The sequence below is a fragment of the Ammospiza nelsoni genome, chromosome 2 (genome assembly GCF_027579445.1).
Source record: "Ammospiza nelsoni isolate bAmmNel1 chromosome 2, bAmmNel1.pri, whole genome shotgun sequence".
NCBI lineage: Eukaryota > Metazoa > Chordata > Aves > Passeriformes > Passerellidae > Ammospiza > Ammospiza nelsoni.
Genome location: NC_080634.1, coordinates 31,953,216 through 31,973,499, shown reverse-complemented (window position 1 = coordinate 31,973,499; position 20,284 = coordinate 31,953,216). Strand labels below are relative to the sequence as shown.

Sequence of the window (20,284 nt, the reverse complement as noted above, 5' to 3'; positions counted from 1 at the left end):
GCAGTCATAATATCAATCCCAGTCCCCATGGGAGCACATTGATTCTTCTTAGCTTGTCTGCGGATGTAAACCATTCCTAAAATGTGTCTCAATGGCCTGACCATAAACCAAAACTGGCTTGTGGAAAGGAGCACCTGAGTGCCAGGCCAGAGAGTTCAAGGAAGAAATCCTTTGGGGTGAGTGACATCTTTTGGCTCCATCCAGGTTCTTTCCTTACTGTAAACTGTATGGACTGTGTGCCCTGTCTATATTACTGCCATTATACTCATTTTCCCTGTCTTTATACACATCTGTCTGTTATTTTCAATTCCATTGACCATTTTGGATGGTTTTTAAATAAAGCAGGCGTAGGTAGGTGTTCGGAGGTTGCTTTCCAAACTTTCTAAAGAACAAGGTGCAAAGAAATAAAAAGTTCTCTCCCATGAATGACAACAAGTTTCCAAAAATCAGTTTCAGATGCAAAGAAGCAAAAGAATAAAACCCCCCAACATTTAAATGTTTCATGAAGGAATACATATTTCAGAAAAAAACTTGCTTTAGGGTGGCTAAAGCTATTCATCTGTATTTTGAATTGGACTCTATACAGTGGTTGAATTTTATTTTAAAAAGCAACCCATTTCAGAAAAAAGAAAACTGAATTCTGCAGGTGAAGAAATAGAGGAAAAATTGGTGTTGTCAGATTTTTTTTCTCAGTTTTCTTTCAAGTCAGTGATCTGCTCAAATCTGCCCTATTTAGCAAAGCATTTGGATTTTAAGAAAAGCACATGTTCCAATAAAGAAAGTCTGTACCTGAGTTTATAATCACAGAATCATAGGACGGTTTGTGCTTGAAGAGATCTTCAAAGGATTGCCTTGATTCAAGTGAAGGATCCTGTTCTTGGCCATGTTGAAAATCACAAGGTTCACACAGGCCCACTCCTCAAGCCTGACAAGATTCCTCTGTGTGGCCTATTTTCCTTCAAGCACATCAGCTGCACAAAGCAGTTTTGTGTCATCTGCAAATTGCAGAGGGTGAACTCAATCCCACCATCTATTGTCCTTAATGAAGATCTTAAACAGCAGTGGTCCCAGCATGGACCCTAGAACTGCTTCAGCTGTATCTGGTTCTTTGTGTGCGTATTCACCTCTGCTTTCATTTTACTTCTCAGTCTTCAATCCACTGCTGCAAATGTCTTCTCATTTACTGTGGTCTCTTCCTGAAACAGTCACAAGATCCCCAGATTTCCCCTGGGCTGTGTCCTCATCACCACCTTTTTATACAAAGCAGCTGACATCTAACATCAGCCTTCATTTTCTGTGTCTGTTTAACTCCTTCTTTCCTGCACTGTTTTGTTTGTCTGAAAATAGCACGGAATTCACTGCAAAGACTGTCCTGAATTTTGTATGACGAAATGCAGCAGATGAACCAAGGCTTCAAGGGATATTTTGTGTATTTTTGTGTCACTCACTGACCCCTCCCAAGCACCAAGAGCTATGTGCCAATTCTATCTCTACATTTCTTACAACAGCTCCCCTGCTAGATTAACATCACTGCATGGTACCCTCCCACAGGGGTTAGGGCTCAGAGCAGGTGAAGAAAAAACAAAAAATGAGGGGGCTGGTTCTGCTCAGGTTATAGAAGAGATTCCCCCCATTCCAACAGGAATCTAAAAGTATCCCAAAAGGGCTTGCAAAGAAAGTAAAGTCAAACTCTTTTCTGAAATGCACAGGGACAAGACAAAAGTCAGTAACTATGAGCTGTGGCAAAGGAAATTCCTGCTGATTGTAGGCCTGGAATAGGTGCTGAGAGAGTATTTAGAGTCTCTGTACTTGGAGATTTTCCAAATTGAACTGGACATGTCCTTGGCCAACTTGATGCAGCTTTAAGTTAATGATTCTATGATTTACATCTCTTGAAGACCCAGAGATAATTCTAGCTGTTGGCTTAGGCAGTGGCAAGGAATAAGTTCCAACAGTGGGTAAGAAGGGATAAGAAGAACCAGACAGAGTAGTGGATGAATTTGAGCCCCAAGAGGGAAAGTGTGAGTAAGAGGAGAGTGATTTCTGTAGTCAAAAAACCAACATTCTGCATTTGTCAACAGTTTCCACATCATGCTATTTGAAAAATCACATTTAACTGTAGAGAAGAAACTGGAACATCACAGCTCTATGTAATAACTCATGGCAAATGTTTGCTTTTTAAATGGAACACTCACAGTTTCCAATTGCAAATATGACCATAAATTCTCAATTTGACTATAAGAAAGCCACTGCTAGGTCTGAAATGGCTGCTTGTCCAACACAAATCCACTCTGCAGCTTGCCGTGTACAGGGTTCATTGTGAGACAGCTCATCTGACAAGAAGGTTGAAACTCTGTGGCTGTAGCACAAGTTTCACACCTGAGGGAGTTCCTCTGAGAGCTAAGTTCCATGCATTGCACACCCACCAGCTTCAGCCATGAACAGTCCATCGGTGAGCTGGCACTCGTGTGCCACTCAGCTTTATAAAGTCCTGAGGTAAGGACTGAAAGTCCAAAGGGGGAATAAAACAACAAGACCCAAACAGGAAAAAAACCCCTCACAACAACAACAACAAATGTGGAAAAGTATTTGCTTTTCTTTTACTTGGTGAATTTTCTGCCAGTGAGCTGGCTCACTGTAGAATCAGATAAGCACCAGTGCCAGCACAAGGGAGGGAGGGAGACCATATGGCCAGGGATCTGAGAGATGGGAAGGTGGGAGCACATCACCATCATTTTGTATATGCTTATACTTCTAGAGCACTGCAACATCTTTGCATAAGACCTGCATTTCTGCATCACAGAAAGCTGCTGGATTATCCTCCCTGAGGCTTTGATGTAATAAATCATATTAATAAATAATACTTGGTTTACAAGAAAATACCTTCCAGCTGCCTATCGTGGGCTTAAACTCCAAAACTTTTTCGATCTATCTATAGTTTCAGACTCTAGTCTGATAGTCAAATGAGATACTCAGAAGTTACACTGGATTTTGAAAATATAAGCCTGAGAATTGAAATGGTATTTCATGTATCATTACTGGTAATAAAGACACACATTTTGGGTACTTAGTGACATCAGTGTCCTCAAATGCACAGATGTACCCAATTAAGTTTTAGTAAACAATTTTTTTGAAGTACACTGAGAAACAGGATCTATTTCCCCTTTTCTATGTTGCATTATGTCTTCAGGGCAAACAGAAGTCCAAAGCAAAAAGAAACTGCATTCGTCATTTTAGAGTCAGTAAAAATAAGTTTGAATATACTTCGTAAGCAAATCTATGCTCTCCATAATGACTTCTCTGCCGAGAACAGCACATTCATGCTCCTAAAGTTCAATGTATTTAAGGTAATAATTTTCTTCTGCCTCTGAAAAGTGTTATTGTTGGCACAGAAAACATGCACATGCTTTCTTGCACAATTTGCTGAGTTGTAATATGCAGGGAAAAGTGTATTAAGGAAATGTGTTTCCAAGACTACAAAGTTGCAGACCCTGAAAATTTAAAAAGCAAGATAGTTTGCTTAACCCCTCTGAGTAGGAGTGAGCCTCTTTAACATTTTTTTTCAGCCAAGAAGAAATGTGAATATGTACCAGAACACCAAAGGTTCCACATATGAAAAGATATTTACATCCCCATTTGGAAAAGGTGCAGCAGTGCAAGTCATAGAATACAACAGAACTGGACTGAAGTCACTATAGACTAAGCCATAGATGAGCTTGGAGAGTAGAATTTCAAACCAAGACAAGTAAGAAAAGGTAAATCACGAAGCCAAATTGTCAGGTAAAATGCACAAACACTGAGAGAATGTGAGAGAAAGTCTTCTTACCCCATATACCTTCTTGGCTCCTGCCTTTGCAGCAAACATGGAGAGGATTCCCGTGCCACTTCCAACATCGAGGACAATCTTATCTTTAAAAACATGTTTATTGTGATACATTGAGTTTCTATAGGTTAATGTGCGCACTTCATCTTTTAACATTTCCTGTGATGAAAATAAAAGGATTGTGTCACTATTTGAAATGCTTATATGCCTTCCACACTGCTGCTGAATGCATTCCCTTGCTGTCATTTAGGCATTATTAACACCCAACATGAAGGGTTTCTCAAGTACTTTGGGGTGCACACATCAAAGCATCAGTAAAATGCCAGCTACTTAGAGCTGAATTATTAAGAAGCAGCATGATGTCCCTTGTAGGATTTTATTCTGCTATTACTTCACTGTTACAATCAACAAGCAGAATGTAATCTAACCACAGCACTGCTCTGGGAATAGACAGAAGCCATACAGAAATCCAAACTTTCCTTTCCTCCTAAATCATGCACAGCCCAGAGCCTCAGTGGAGGGACCTTCTGAGGTTCCTCTTTGGACAGAAAAGAAATGGCTTCAGAAGACATTGTACAACAGCAGGCTTGACAATCCTGCCCAATGGGAGGCAGAAGCCCACAGCAGAGCTTAGAAATTCTGTATTGTAAGGTCCTCTCTCACTGGTCTTTCCACTCATTTTCCTGATCATTTTCCAGAAAGTATTAATGTATCACCTAGACTACTATCTCACTAGTTTGAGATATCGTTAGGTCCTCATTTTTGATGCACTGATAGCAGCAGTACATTCATTTAATTCCATCAATACCTTGCTTTCTCTTGTACATCCATCAGTCAAACTATTTCAATAAAAAGGATCACGCTCAAGACCCAGGTGCCATTTTTAAGAGAAGCATAGACCATTCAACACAGACTTTAGTTTTCTGAAAATGCTTCTGTTATGTCTGGAAGGCTGAAGGTTTGCTTATTCTATTGCCTAATTTCATAGTTTAAGCAAGTAGACAAATGAGTTTTTCAATTTCAGGATGAGAAGGATCCGTTCACTGCCCAGCAGTCTGAGGCAATCGTGAACTGGATTGTTACACATATCAGACGCTTACTCACCTGTCTTGGCAGGACACTACGTGTGCTCAGTAACTGCAGATGAATAAAAGGCCGCTTTTATCATAAAGCATGGTTTGGTGTCAGCAGTTCATCACCCCTGGAAAGGTGTGAGTACACCCTCATGTGTGGAAACTGTTTCCACACATAATAAGAACAAGAAGGTAACTGGGAGTTCAGCATGGATTTGGAGCACTTGGTATCTTCCTATGGTGAAGTAATGAACTTTGTGAATGAGGGAAGAGGAATGAGGAAGAGAATGGTTTTTATCCTGATTTTTTGCAAAATTTTCAACGTTTTTTCCCATAACATTCTCATTGAAAAATGGATGAACTATGGACTGCATAAATGGTCAGTGCAGTGGGCTGAGAATTGACTGAACTGCTGCTCCAAAAATGCTGTAATGAGCAGCACAAAGTCCATCTGGAGGCCAGTCACTAGTGGTATCTTCCCAGGTATCAATATTGATGCCTTTTAGCTTGATTTTTCAGGTGGATTCATCTCTTCCTAGCAGAACTCAATCCTCAAAAAGGGTCCCATAGATATAAAACCCAAAACCTTGTCATTGACACCTGCTGCACAAGCAATTGTGGACCCGTGGTTACATTTCTCCTCAAGTCCTTGTTTGTGCTGCTGAAATGGAGGCAAAAACCCACCTGGCACACCTTGCTGTTGATCATCATCCTGAGAGCTGCCCAGTGACACTTGCTATGCTCCAGGTCTCACTGGTGCTCATGCAGAACAGCAGCAGGCTCTAAGGGCTGGTCTAAGGGATGGACAAATGCCAGCAGCCTCTACACAATGTCCCAAATCCAAATGCCTCGGCAGGAGGCCTTGTCAGCAGATGGGGCCTCTGTACCAGCAGGTGAGAGCCTTTGCAGCTATCACTTGTCACTTGCTCCCAGTGCCTCTGCCTGGCTCAGAGCCAGCTGGTCCTGGAGGCTTGTTGGACAGAACTTCCTGCCCCTCAGCTACAATGAAGACACTGACCCTATTCTGTAGCCAGAGATCTGCAGGTGGATCAAGAGCCTCCCTTCTGTTCCCAGAAGGCACAAGTTTCCAGCCTTCACCATCAGAGGAGTTCCCACTTCCAAACCTGGTAAGTACAGACTCTGGCTGCCTCTCCTTTCACTACAGTTGGGGTTTGTTTTAGGCTCTCGTAACCTCATGCCCTCAGAGAAGATCTAGTCAATCTCTTCCTCATGCCCCTGATGCTTCAAAGCTCCTTTACTTGTTGACACAGATCCTTTACCAGTGCACACCTTCTGCAGGCAAGGAGGAAACTTCCCAGCCTCAGCAAGAAGCTCTCTGCACTCCCTGAGACCTACATGGCTGTATCCTTCCATCAGGAGCTCAATTTGACTTAAGGTCTATGATGTATCTTCAAAATTTTCTCCTAGGTCTCCTTCCCACTCAATTGTTTCTCTATAGTCTTCCATTCTTGGACTGAATTTCTGAATGCTACAATGGCAAGATGTTATTGGCAGACTATTGGTGTTAAATACCAATATTGGCGGATGGAACATGCCTGGGCCTGGCTGGGCCTTGCTGCTTGACCAAAGGTGGTAGCAGTTGTGGTTTCACCTCAGAGACACCTTTGCCTGGCTGTGTGCTGCAGCTGGGCACTTGGGACAAGTCCAGGCATGCAGGAGCTCAGGTTTACCTCTGGAGGAAAGGCTTTAGGCGAGGTGAAGGAAAGGAGTCAGGTTCTGATGGAGGGTTTCAATCCAGAGCTTCATTCCTGGCCTACAGGCCTCTGAATCCAGCAAGAGCTCCAACAGAACCCTGAACCGCGTGGCTGCTGTTCCTTTTTATCCAGGGGAGAGGGGGAGGGAAGGGGTAGGGATCCCACCAACCAGGTAAGGGGGGGAAGTCTCAGGGGACAAGTGACACCTGGATGGCCCAATGTCCCCAGGGCTGAGAGGCATCCTTTGAACTCTGCCAATCACACGACACCCCTGCTGGAATGCCAAGACTGATGGACAGCTCTCAGCAAGGGGGCAAGGGAGGGGAAGGGAGAGGTTGTTGGCACACCTGGGGAAGGAACTGGGATAGCTGAAACAGGCTATTACATCGCACCACAACAGGAGACAGAAATCTTTTATGTTTACACCCCACAACCAGTTACTAGAGTAATGGAAATAGATATTGTTATGCTGTTTGTGAGGAATGCACCGAGTCATTTCACATTTGCTTTTTTTCATCCTGCTCCTAAAAATCTCATACTTTTGTGTCACAAAAATATCAGCAAAGCAATATGAGTGACTTCTTCAGAACTAGTCTACAGTGAGCATCTAGATAGAAAATTGTCCATCAAGTATTTAAAATTCTTTCCAGGAGTGTATTTAATGGAGGCTTAATGTTCCCATCAATGCAACCTGTGCATTCAAGTTACATGCCAGGAGTCAGGAAACGGTTTGGCTTCTCATGTCAGCTGAGTGGCTGTTCTGCTGATGTCTGTGCTCAAACACTCAAGAGAACAAAATTCCCGATTTTGCAGTGAGGGAGTGCCATGGTTGTGGCTGGGCTGGTTTGCAGCCCTCATAAATGCACTGCATTGATGCACTTGTGAAATTCACCTCTGCACGGACAGCTGCAATAAGAATCTAAGTGGGACAGAGGTTTTGAGTGCAAGTCTCTAGAGAAATGGGTGATATCTTTGGCACTTAACCAGACTACACAATTGTCTGAGGAAAGTCAGAGGAATATAATCATGAGCAACTGGGATACAGACAAATAACTAAAAAATAAAAGAAATAATAATAATAATAATAATAATAATAATAATTATATTGTTAGTTATTTAACAATTGCTGAAACAGAAATAAAGGTTACCTCATGAATTCCAAAGTGAGCATAGGAATCAAAGTAATAATCCCTGGATGTCATCTCTTCTGGATTGATGAGCTTTGCCATCTTGCCTCGGCCTGGGCAGCTGGGTTGCAATGGAGCATGGATGACAGACTGAACTGGCTTCGGAACAACAGCAGGCTGAGGAGGCTGGGATGGAATGGTGCAAACCTAGGAGAACATGGAATATTGTTAAGAGGCATCATTAAAATAAAATATTTCTCTCTTTGTCTAGTGTAGTGATGTTATTGTTAGTGCTATTATTGTAACTATCTAGTAGATAAGTCCAAAGACACCGGGTGTATCGTAAGTGAAATTTAGGCTGACTTCTTTCCTGGATCTTTACCTTATTTGATGTCCTGTAAAATTTCCTTAATGGATTTTTCCTAATGTTTCTCTGCAGATACCTAAATTAGTGCAGAGTAATGGTAAATTATGGGGGTTGGCTGAAGTAGGTTACTGCAAACATTGACACAAAGCAGTAAAGAGCTACTTTTTCTCCATTAGTGTCCTATTCCATCAAACTGCCACAGATTTGTGAGAGGCAGTTGCAATAAACACATAGTTCCCCTGCAAAGAAGAGCTCATGAAAAAAGGATTCCAGACACAGTGTTGCCAACAAGGGCAGAACTCACAATCAATTGTTAATTACCAGGTAAGGTGCCTGTTTATATTGATGAGCTAGGTCTGAGAAGGCTCACAATATCTGAAAGTCCCTGGTGCTATCTGAAAGTCTCTCAGCATGTCACACAGGGAGCTGTGTGACATGTGTGGTCTCTTAATGCAGTTTCCTGCTGTTGGGAGATGCAGGAGTTATGCCATTCCAACACACCATGGCCCCCAGCACCTAATTTTTTATTGAATACTGCATCTCCAACACCAGCATTCTGACAGCCACAGAATTCTCACATCCCCTTGGTCCACATTTGATACCTGTATCACATAAGACAGAAGACAGAATGTTTTTCAAATATGAGGTAAAACAGACCCTTTTCTGGCCCATTCTACATTTTGAATCCTTAATATGAAGCAAAATGCTGAAAACTGAGAAAGACTGAGCAATATCCTACAGCTTCACCTATGCACTAAGTCACCTGCAAATTATGGGTCAACAACTTCATACATTAAGGTCAGTCCTACTTAAAATACATCATATCCTTTTGTACTTTTGGGGTTTTTTTTATGACTCAGTAGTTTCTCAGTTGGGACCAGAGTTGCCTGAGCCTCTTCTTGTTACTTTCATGAAGTTCATGCTGTCTTCTAAAGCTTAGTACTGTGAGGCATCAATCCCCTGTACTGTCTCGGAATAGCATCAATTAGCCTAGTTCAGTTTGCTTCAATTAAAAAAAAAAGAAGAAGAAAAAAAAAGCCCCCACATTTTGTAGATTTCTATGTCTCATCTTTTGATGGCTTCTTTGGTCCATCTGTTAAAAAAGTAAATGCCATTGGTTTATGTTCCTGTAACATTTTTCATCCCCAAAGATACAGAAGTGCTTTATTTATGAGCCTTTTCTATTTCTTGCATTTTTTACTTTATCACCTCACCCTGTTCACCTCACCGAGTTCACCTCCCACACAGAATACACTTGCTCCCAATTGGGGTTTTTATTTCTGTTTGGTCTAGTTTCAAAAATGTCCATCTGCAGTCAAGTAATTTCTCTTAAGACATTGCTTCATTGTTTGTTCATTGCAAGCAGTAACACTGATAACTTGGTCTGTCAAAATGTTGCTCTTCATATTCAACTCTTTCAAATATAATCCTGCTACTTTTAATTACATACTTGAGGTTATACCTCAACTTTTTCCTCCACTGGCATGCACCCTATGCAATTTCTGCAGTTACCTTTCTAAGCAGTCCTTTCTGTATTTGTCTGCTGGATTACAATGACTTAAACTGTAGGTGTTTGAAATTCTGTTTTATTATAATATGAAATTTATAATGTCCTACACTTTCCACTTACCCTCTGCATTTTACAAGCATTTTACAAAAAAAATACATACATTTATATAAATTACAAAATAAAATAGTCACTGAATTCTGTTCCTGTCTTAGGTAAGAATGTCTCCAGACACATGACAGTGCATCACATGCAATTGCTTAAAAGATATGTAATGAAGAGAAGTTGTAGCAGTTTTTGTAAAGGAAATCAGGGGGCTTCCAGCATTTCTGTTGCTGTCAAACTACAAGTTTAGATGTGGTTTGCTGTACAACAGAGAGCACTTGCTACAGGAAAAGAGACTGATCTTGAAGGCAAATCTCCTATCTGGATGCCAGGCAGTATCAATTCTGCTCCTGGCTGCATGGAAGGGTCTAGACTGGATTATGAGAACAAGGTTATTCTGACTAAAGATACTGAATGAAATTAAACCTAACAACTTAAGCTAGGAAAGTTGTCTGAATGAATTTCTTTCCTGAATTAACATCACTGTTTCCTAGTCAGCAACTGCTATGGCCAAGGGGTGGCAAGATAACTTTTTATTGAGCTACTGGGTCAGTACTGCATGTTTGACTTGCAATACTTTTCAGATGTATCCAAACTACCTGAAGACTTACTGCTCTCAACTGTGCATCTACATCCCTGTCAGGAAGAACATATCCCAGCCGGCAGAAGTAGAAGCCTAATAATTCTGCTTCTCACCTGCCTTAGTTTGTAGCCAAGCAGCCTGTGGAAAAATGTGTTGATGGTGGCTATTTGACAACACTTGGCTCTGAATGCCAATAGGTCCATCCTGTGCTGTGGGTACCAAAACCTCATGCAGCAGGGACAGCAGAAAACTGCATAGGGGTGGTGATCTTCTCAGCCAGCAGCACCCAGTCACAGGGACCTTAAACCAGCTGCTTCATTTCTGTTTTAGGCATACTAACACAACAATAACACAGCTACTAACACAATGTACTAACACAACACTAACTTCCTGATTCAAATGGTGTAAATCTTACAGCATCTGTAATACCTCCTGCTGAAATTTCTGTGTGTAGCACTGTAATTCTGGAATCCCAAAACAACATCACAATTAGTTTTGTGAGTGGGGCTCAGGAAATCTCTCTTTCAGTAAGTTGCCATAGACTCTATGAAAAATTTCACTTAAAAGTGACTTATGCCCTATAACAACAGATATCTGGGGAAAACATAAACACAGTGGACAACTGCAGGATAAATAATTGCAATGAAACCTATTATTCGTATCAGAAACAATAAAGTCTTTCAGTGTACAGCTCTGAGACTGTAAACTAGACACAACTATGCTTTTAGGGATATGGTATAATTACTTAAGGAAAAAACATGCTTTTAAGACAACAGCTATCAAGGAAAGACAACTTCCTATATTCTTTCCAGAACTGAAAAGAACCCTTGATGTGAATTGCAAGTTTAGCATATATATATAGCCCACATGAGGAACAACTCATCTTTTGAATAACACCTGAAAAGGCAAAACATCTGGGCTGGGGGCAAGCCTCACATCAGTGTAAAGAATCTAAAAATCTCTCTGCAGAACCCATGTATGGATTCTGGCCAGCTGCACACAATTCCAGAACACTGGCTTGCTGCTAATGCAGATGAAGTCTGAAAGAATGGAAGCAGCTGCTTCAGAATTCATTCTTCACTGTGCTAAACATGCAGCCCTCTATTTTTCCATCTTCCATTGGTACTGAAGGTGGAGTTGAGGGGTCTGAAGGATCTGAGAAGCAACCTATCACCGCTTTGGACTGAAGTCCTACCTTTGTGTACCATTTCAACATTTAAATCAAATTAAATTAGGGAAACACTTCCCAACTTTTAAAAATCAAATAAAATTTATTTCCTCTTTCTTTGTGGCCAGGGTTGGTACACTGCAGGTGATCAAATGTACTAGCACAGGACTGGTTTCCTTAAAAGCTTTGAATTCTCGCAAAAGACAAGATTTGTAAGCCTCATTGTTTCTCAAAATCCCACAACTCACAAGCTCCTGATGTAGGCATCTGAAACATATGCAGGCACTACAATGACACCTCTGTGTGACTTTAAGACCTACAGAATTGCCAATGTGTGTCAATGGGTACTGTTGAAGTTCTTCTTTGAAAACTGGACCTAATCCAACAAGGACCCACAAGGCTGTCTGGGTGTACAACTTCCAAAATACAAAAGAGAACTGGGTATTCAAAAATCATGAGCTATTTTTGAAAATTTGAGCCTTTTAGATATATCCATCTGTCTACAGAGAGACAAGATGGTGAAATATGCACAATTCATTTTCTAGGAGGTTTGTGACAAAAGCTGTGGTGTGTAGAGTAAAAATAAACTTGAATTTCAATTCTCCTTTCTTGCTATTACTATGGAGACATCGGGCTGGAGGTAAAATTCCAATCCTTGCAAAACTGTTGTTCAAGCTGCAGTATTTTATTCTTGACAAATTCTTAGTTATTTATGGCATTTTTATGACATTGAAGTGGTTAACTTCTGCTTGGAAGTACTGAAGTTTTCCTTAAGAAACTAATTAAAATGGAATTACAGTTTAAACTTATTCAATTTCAGCATCATCTTCCTTTTAAACAAGAGGTTTTATCATATCTAAATGTCGATTTTATTTATTTTTTGAGCCAGATAGCTTTCTATGTCAGAACTACTAGAATAGAATGTGCCTAACACCATTTTAATTAGTCTGAATTTAATAATCAAGACTTCTAGAATGCAAGAGATTATCAACTGGTATGCAATCACCATAGCGATTCCAACAATACAGCTTCTTCCTGCTGCAGATATGAAAGCACAGCCAAATATAAGAGGTATTTGCTATCCTCCTGCCAAAATTTAGGCTTCAACAAAAACTTCTTGGCAGTCATCATGCAAGTTAAAACCTCCTTTATCTTGTATTGTTTTGAAGTCTTTGTCCAAGGCTTATCTTAAGAGATCTTTGAATAGGGCAAAGAATCTAATCCATTATCAGAGAAGTTTTAACCTGATTTTCTGAGGAAATGAAGCTCTTACAGTATCTTGCCTATGCCTCTCATTAATAACTCCTGAGCTTGTCCAAGCCAGTCCGAAGTGTGGAAATATCAAATACAATTACTTTTTGGTACATTTCTTGAAAACCAGAAATTAGATAGAAGTATAAGTGATTTGATGATCCACTGAAATTTGAGCAGCTAGATTTCAGTTGTCATACTTTCACCTGGTCCAGGTCTATTAAGCCACCTGGCTGGTGTTATATGTGCAGTGTGAGGCCTCTGGACTGGATGAGCAGTAATGAAGGTGTACAAAGATGACCAGGCCTTGCTCAGAACTAAATTAAGAGCTGGGGGCATAAAGAGCACATACTTGCAGGAAACCAGGCTTTTTTAGCTCCTTTGCACATGGGAAAACCTTTCTATGCTGAGGATGGGAAGTTCACAAGGAATGCAAAATGGCAGGAAATCAGGGAGTTCCAACATTCAACTACAGACAGATGTAGCTGTTTGGGAGCAAGGATTTATTTATTTATTTATTTATTTATTTATTTATTTATTTATTTATTTATATTTTTATATCTTTTTATATATATGCCTGTATTAGGTGTATGCTTTCAGGACTAGGACCTCTGACAACCAGTAAAGAACATTTACTTAGTGGAAGATTTATGTTGTCTCAAAATCAGTCTGAAAGTGCCAATTCTTCAGCAGCTAAAAACCTACTTTCTGCTTGATGAAAGTCAGGCTCAGTCTGTTTTAAGTTGCATGCAAGTATGAGTTCAATGCAAATGCAAATCTATCTAAACTCCAAAACTGAATCTAGTCAGGCAGACTCTAAGAAAACTGGGAGAGAGAATTGATTCTTAAAATTACTTGTTTTGAGGCTACCCCTTGTTCAGCCACCTCAAAGTGAGGTGCTGCTCTGAACTTTCTACATGGATTGTTTGGAATGCCAGATCAACCTGTCACAGACAAACCTGTCCATTTTTTATCAGCAGGAAATTCATTGTCCTTTATACAGACAAGCATAGCTCAGAGTGTATTACAACTGTGACACCCCTAAATAATGGTGATAGGAAAATTATTGTGAAAACACTAGTCCTTTAGAATAAAGCCTCTGTCCAGAACAACTGAGACTGATCAGTTTTACAAGGAATTAGATTATACCTTAGATGTCCAAATCCTCAAAAATTCAAAGGAAAAGATGCAAGCTGGCCATCAGTATGATAAAACTGTGGTCAGCACACTTAGGCTGCAGCAGAAGTAAAACCAAGTAGCAAAAAACAATGTAAAGATTACAATGTTTGCAAAGTTGTTACTTTTTTTGCAGAAGCTAAAAAGAAATTTATATATGTAAATGCAAAATAGGTGACGTGATGCCTTCATGGATCTGACCCAGGGTACTTCATACTGTCAAGATTTTTCATGGGGACTGCCTGTTGGGTAAAGCCAGAATTTTCTTAGTGACAGGTCACAAAATAAGCAATCCAATTTTCAGTTTCCTATATTCCTGGGTATACAGGAGTAATTCTTCTCCCTAATAAAGTTTAAGCGCTGAAATGAATGTTCTGTGGGGTCTCCAACTGTGCAGATTGCAGAACTCAGCTGGAGAATATCCTTTACCAGCCTTTAAAGCTATCTTTTATCCGAGCAGGGTGCTGGACTAGATGCCCTCCAGAGGTCCTTTCCACACATATTATTCTATGATATTAAGACATAGTTATATTTGCACTGTGCAGGAGATACAGGTGGCAAGGTTTAGAAACCTGAGCCTAGTGCAAATTATGAGGTAGGTTATAAATTTTGGTTGGTAGTTGTACACACAAAAAGAACAGAACCTGCTTTCATGAGATTAAAGAACACACACTATCAGAAAATGAGGACGTGTCACTCAGGAATGAAAACCTTCTAAAGCTACATGTAACAGAACAGAACTGAGATTACAGGAAATGAGTTGACAAAATTTAAGGACAGGAATGATATTAAGTATTTGTATTATTTATAAATGTGTGAGCAGTTCTAGACCGTTTTGTGTGCATGTAATTAAAATACTCTTCATCCAATCTGCTCTCATGACTGCTTGGTGCCCGGTGCCATCGGGGGAAAAAAACCAGCAACAAGCTACAGATGTTGACATTTAATTGAACATGTGTTACTTTTCATAAAGATGGAGATTTTGCAATGCATGTAGAGTAGAATGTCCCATGCAGGGCATGAAAAGTCTACTTCAGCATAGAACAAAAGGAAAATATGAGAGAAATGTATTAGTATTAACTGAAATTTACTCTTTGCGAAGCACCTTGTGGAAGGATAGCAAAGCATTATTTTAAAAGTGTTGAGAGGCAGCTTTCTTTAGGAGAAGGTTGCATTTTGATTATCTTTGGCATTTGGTAGCTCTAATGCCTATTATTATTTTAGATTTAATATCACAGCAACACCTTCTTGGTTTGCAAGATCCCCGCTACAAGGAACAGCTGGAGAAATGCCTTGTGTTTTCACCTGTACTCTGTGGTGTTGAGCAGATGGTCTGTCAGTAGACTTTGCTGTCCATCTGTTTGTTTGGAGCCCCCTGAGCCTCATTAGGAGAGAGGTAAGTTGCACAGAGAGGAGGTTCCCAGCGCTGGCTGCAGCCTCAAACCCCTTCTCTCACCGCCAGGGACTCACAGCTTCAGCTCAGCAGGGGATGGTGCTTTAGAAGCCTCGTCCTCTGGTGGATAACACCAAAAGCAAACTACAGCTGGCAGATGGCTAAACTCATTCTTCTTTTCATAGGCTATAGACTAATCTAACTGCTATCAATAATGTGGAAATGGATCTCTGTGCATAACCGTGCTGTGCCTCCACACTCGCAGCATGTGGATTTGTTGTGGTTTAATGGTCTATGCCACGTAAGTCAAGAATCTGAAAGCTGAAGATTTAAATAAAGGAGAATTATAGATAAATAAAGAAAGCTATGATGATCTGTGGCTAGATGTCCTGCGGTTTTCTTTCAATTTTTCACCATAATTAGGAATAGAAGAGGTGGAAATATTCAAACACACTGGTTATTTTGACACAAGATAGATACCTGTAAGTAAATCTGGCAGGCTGAGAAATACAGGCTAGACCACCAGGGCTAGGTGTTTCTGAGAGACACTCCAGACTTCTCAGCTTTTTCCTGACTCAGTACCATATATCAGGGCTCCCAGGAAAAGCATGCTTTGTAACAGAGCTCTTCTGAATACAGTGCCTTGCTAAGATGTAAGAACTTTTTGGTCGGTTTATGCTACAGCAGTCTTTCTCCTGTTCCAGAATCCAGTCTGAAAAGTTTACTCTGGTGTGTAGACCACAGAGCAGCACACCAGCAGCTTCACAAAGCCAGTGTCTCTTACTGGTTGAAGCTTCTGGACTTACACAGATTTTCAGCTATGTCTGACATGGTAACACTGCAAGTCCTTGCTTCCTGTGGAGCATCCTGACCATTTTCAAGGACTCACAAAAGGCAAATAAAACCAAAAGATTAAAAAAAAAAAATCCTTCCTACCTTCTTGTAATATTAAGTCTCTCCTTTTGTGACTAAAGAAGATGAGAATTTCATTTAATTTAATTATTTATTCAGTTGGTAGAAGCTAACTTGGTAGTGAAAAACAGAAAGGTTCCCTAATGTGTCATCCCAAGCCTATCAATGTTGACTGTGAAATTCCAATATCACCACAGGAATTTTAAATTTAGAACTGAGGTCAACTGTGAGAGTTATGACTGTTACTGACAACCATATATTACATCACTGGTATCACTTCTATCAAGATTTAAAGAGCACCTAACACCTAAAATAGTCAGTAAAGGCCAGGGAGCACTTAAATTGATGGATCACAAAAGTGTGACTGATCACACTTTTCCTCTTTCATTCAATTATCCAGAGAAAAACAAGCAGTAGGTATAAACCATGTTGTATGGTCTCCTGGAACAGATTTTCCTTCTGAGATGTCTGGGTTTTGGGAGTTTTGACAGATCTCTTGCCTTTAAAGCGCTACATCCAAAACTGTCTAGAACAAAAGAAACCAAGATGCACAGATATAAGGAGGGGAAACAGCCTGTTGTTCTGGCAGAGCTATTAGAGACTTATTTTTTGTGGTTGTTCAGAGGGAAGGTTTGAGCTAAGACTACTGCCTGCCTATTGTTGAACTGGAAAGAGGAAAAGCTGATAACAGTATTTTCCATTTGAAGTAGGCTACAGCCTCTGGGAAATAAAGAGCTTTTCCAAGTTTAATGTCATTTTATTTCTGATTTGCCTTTCAGGGAGTTACACAAGGGAAAGAAATATCTCTGCATTAATAAAATGCATCAGGTCTTCCAGATGATTTTAAAATATCGGTCCCAAATGGGAAGAATCTAAAAATAAACCATATCACTTTCATTCCTGGGCATTCATTGCAGAATCACCGCTATATTTGGTAGTGATAATTGTTAATGTTATGTGCTTACTAATTGCACTGATACTGATATTTAATGTCCCACCTGGCCTGACAGGGCAAGCACTTCTATGCCATCAACAAGTAGCACACAGCTATAGTATGCTGTTCAGGGACTGAACTCCCCCTAACCATTTCCAAGACCCTTTCAGGTTTGGCATGGCAGAGAGAGAAGGCTGCAAAAGCGTCACATTGCTCAAACAGCACTGGCTTAAAACTGCAGCTGTGAAGTCTTTGCCTTCCCCTTGTATTCTGCAATACAAGTAGTCAAACTGCAGCAGCCTTGCCTCATTTTTTCAGACAGGATGGAAACACACTCAGCTTTCTGTGTGGCTGAGAGGAGTCACCCAGACCTGTGAATCCAGCACCGTTTCTAGGGTGGCTGAGTACTGTGAGGGAGTAGCTGGAACAAGGGTGAGTGGCTCTTCTTGTGTGCACATGAACAAAGTTCAGGGCTGCTGGTGAGTCATGTTCCCTGCTGCTTGGGTAGATTTGGCTATGCAATCATACAGAATGAAGAAATCATTCCGTGCTATGTTTCCCTGGGAGTTGCTCAAAGCCTATATCATTATTTAGCAAGTCACGACTCAGCTCCTTTTTCCTCCTGTAATGTGGGGCTCAGTTTTCCAGGGCTGCCTTTGCACCAGCTTGGACTAGCTGGAAGGAGGATCTGGGTTTCTCATTCCTCTGTCCTTCCTTCTGCATGCAACAGTGAGGACTCATCAGCGTTGCCTGAATACTTCCACAGTGTAAACTGATTAAAAGGCTGCCCTTGCATTTCTCTGTGGAGTCCAACATTCAGTGTGCAAGGCTCTATAGAGGAAGTTTCCATAATGTGTGCTGGGTCACCCAGGCAAGCTGATGTAATTCCACATGAATTCTGAATTACAGACAATTTATCATCATGGCTGTGAAACCATGAATGGTGCATAAGGATCTACAGTCAGAGCATCAGGGGCCTGTTAACAGATGGTAATTAGTTCTATTTTAAGGATGGCTAGGCAAGTCAGCTCTTTTTGTGACAAGAAAAAAAAATTAAGGACAAGGTCATCTTCTAAGACATGAAACCCTAGCAGTTGTTTTCACTTTGTCATCAGCTATAACCCAGGGAAGACATGCTCCCGTTATCTGGAAGCAGTACACAGAAATGTAAATGTGACTGAAGGTTTTTATTGATTTTCAAGTGAAGAGAGATATTCATGTGCCAGATTACTTTAAAACGCCTCGCATCACAAGGCACAGCTTGTTGTAGAAATAGCAACACAAGTTATAGAAGCCTGCACTGAAAATACCAAAGTTGAATGCAGTGAAGAGGAAGAGTTTGTTGCAGATCATTGCATAAAGAGTTATGAAGATACAAAGCCAGAGAAGTGTGAACTTTCCATTGTGATTTTCTTATTGGTTTTTACTATCATTGCTGCTGCATAAGTGCCTGCCTTGCTGAACAGGCAAGGCAATGGAAATGAATGGAAAGGAAACAAAAAGGACCTGGTACTTTCAAGCTACTTTAAATCACCCTGGCAAGTGCATGAAAATCTGTTGAGGAGAGGTCAGGGGGAGCATCATCAATGCTCACAGTACCTTTCTTGTAGGGAAAGTAGCTTATCAGTGACTGGCCTCTTCCCCTCCCCAGCACAATTTCGACTGACTCTCTAGTGATAAAGAACAAGAACCAGAAAGCGCTAATCAACTATAAAACCAGTTATTTTTAGGCCTTTTCTCAGTATCAGGCAGTAAGCTGAACTTCACATGAAAAAGTAGAGCTCCACTATTTTTAGAGGCTAATTATTAACAAAAATAACCAGAGTATTCTATCTGTACAAATTATTTTCTTAAATTAGCAGAAAATTTAATGGAAGCCCTCCTCTGCCTAGCAAATTTCTAAAGCACTGATCTCTGAAAGTCACTTTGCAGCTGATATACCAGTCTTTTCTTCCCCTCTCACTGAGTTTCAGCTGTTTCACAACAGCTCTATAGGAAGTTCTTCAGGAAGACATGATATTCTGTAGGCTTTGCTGAGCCTTAGTATGGAGGAGGAAAAATATACAATTGACCACCTACTCTGTGTCCTAGCCAAGCCTCTGATCTACACTCAGCGCAGTTTCAGATGTACTTCAGCTCTAGAGGAGGTCTCTGCCTAAGAAGTGTCCAGGGTTATTATTTCTTATCCTCTGCAGTGGGTAAGTGCAGAGACAGAAAGAAGAACAAGACTGAGAAATGGCAGTTCCTGAGCTGAAGTGCCAGTGAAAATCAGCACAGTGAGTTACAGTTCAGTGCTGCTGCAGAGCTACCAGCAAACAAGCACCAACATTGAGTAGAAGTCCCACATTTGTCACTTCCATTTGTCAACTGGCAAAAAATAACATTTCCCTGCACAGAGCAATGACACCCTGCCACTTCCTTCGGAGCTGCAGCTCACTGGATCTTAATATGTTATAGCACAGACTTTCTCCTCATCAGCTGGCAGTTTTTTTGTCCTTTGTGTTGGTCTTAAGTCCATCTCACTGTGTGACCTTGAAGGAATCAGCCACTTCTTACTGTGGGTTACCAGAATTTTGCATCTTTTTGTGACAGATGAAACCCCTAGAGGTGGAATGTGGCTCTCTGAATCAACACTTACGATGGCTCACTGAAGATGAGCAACGATGAAGTGCCTGTGAAACTCAGGGAAAAATGCAGCTGCCCACAGCTGTTGCAAAGAAGCTGATTTTAGGTGAATCAACTGCTAGTTTAAATGTTTCTCCCTGAGTTCATTAAAATAACATGATCACCTCCCTGAGTCGGCCAGACTTATAAAGGGGACAGTGCTGACATGACCCAACATAAAGTGTAAAAGTGGAAAAACTAATGGAATAATTTCAGTGAGAGCAATGGGGTTGAGCTGCCTTCAACTCGCATAATCTTCCCCAGTAACTGGGGACACCCAGTGTCATGACCATGGGCATATTACAAAAACACATTTGTATTATTATTTAACTACAATTCTTATATTTTTATAAGAATTTTATAAAATATAAGTTTAAGTTATATTTTATAAGTTAAACTTTTGTTTATATTCCATTTTCAGTGTATTTTGTACCCCCCTGCTAAATCAGAAATCCCAGGTAATGTCAACTGTTTTCAAAAGAGACA

At 40.6% G+C, this 20,284-nt stretch overlaps 1 protein-coding gene across 1 annotated transcript in view; it reads right to left on the bottom strand.

The window, feature by feature from the left end:
* The window catches only part of PRMT8 (protein arginine methyltransferase 8), a 58,449-nt gene that overhangs the window by 18,979 nt on the left and 19,186 nt on the right, over positions 1–20,284 (bottom strand). The window contains exons 3-4 of the mRNA XM_059466478.1: positions 7,760–7,945; positions 3,827–3,982 (exon numbers count right to left, since the gene is read on the bottom strand). Of these exons, the coding sequence (XP_059322461.1) occupies positions 3,827–3,982; positions 7,760–7,945 (342 nt within the window). The remainder of the gene's footprint in view (positions 1–3,826; positions 3,983–7,759; positions 7,946–20,284) is intronic.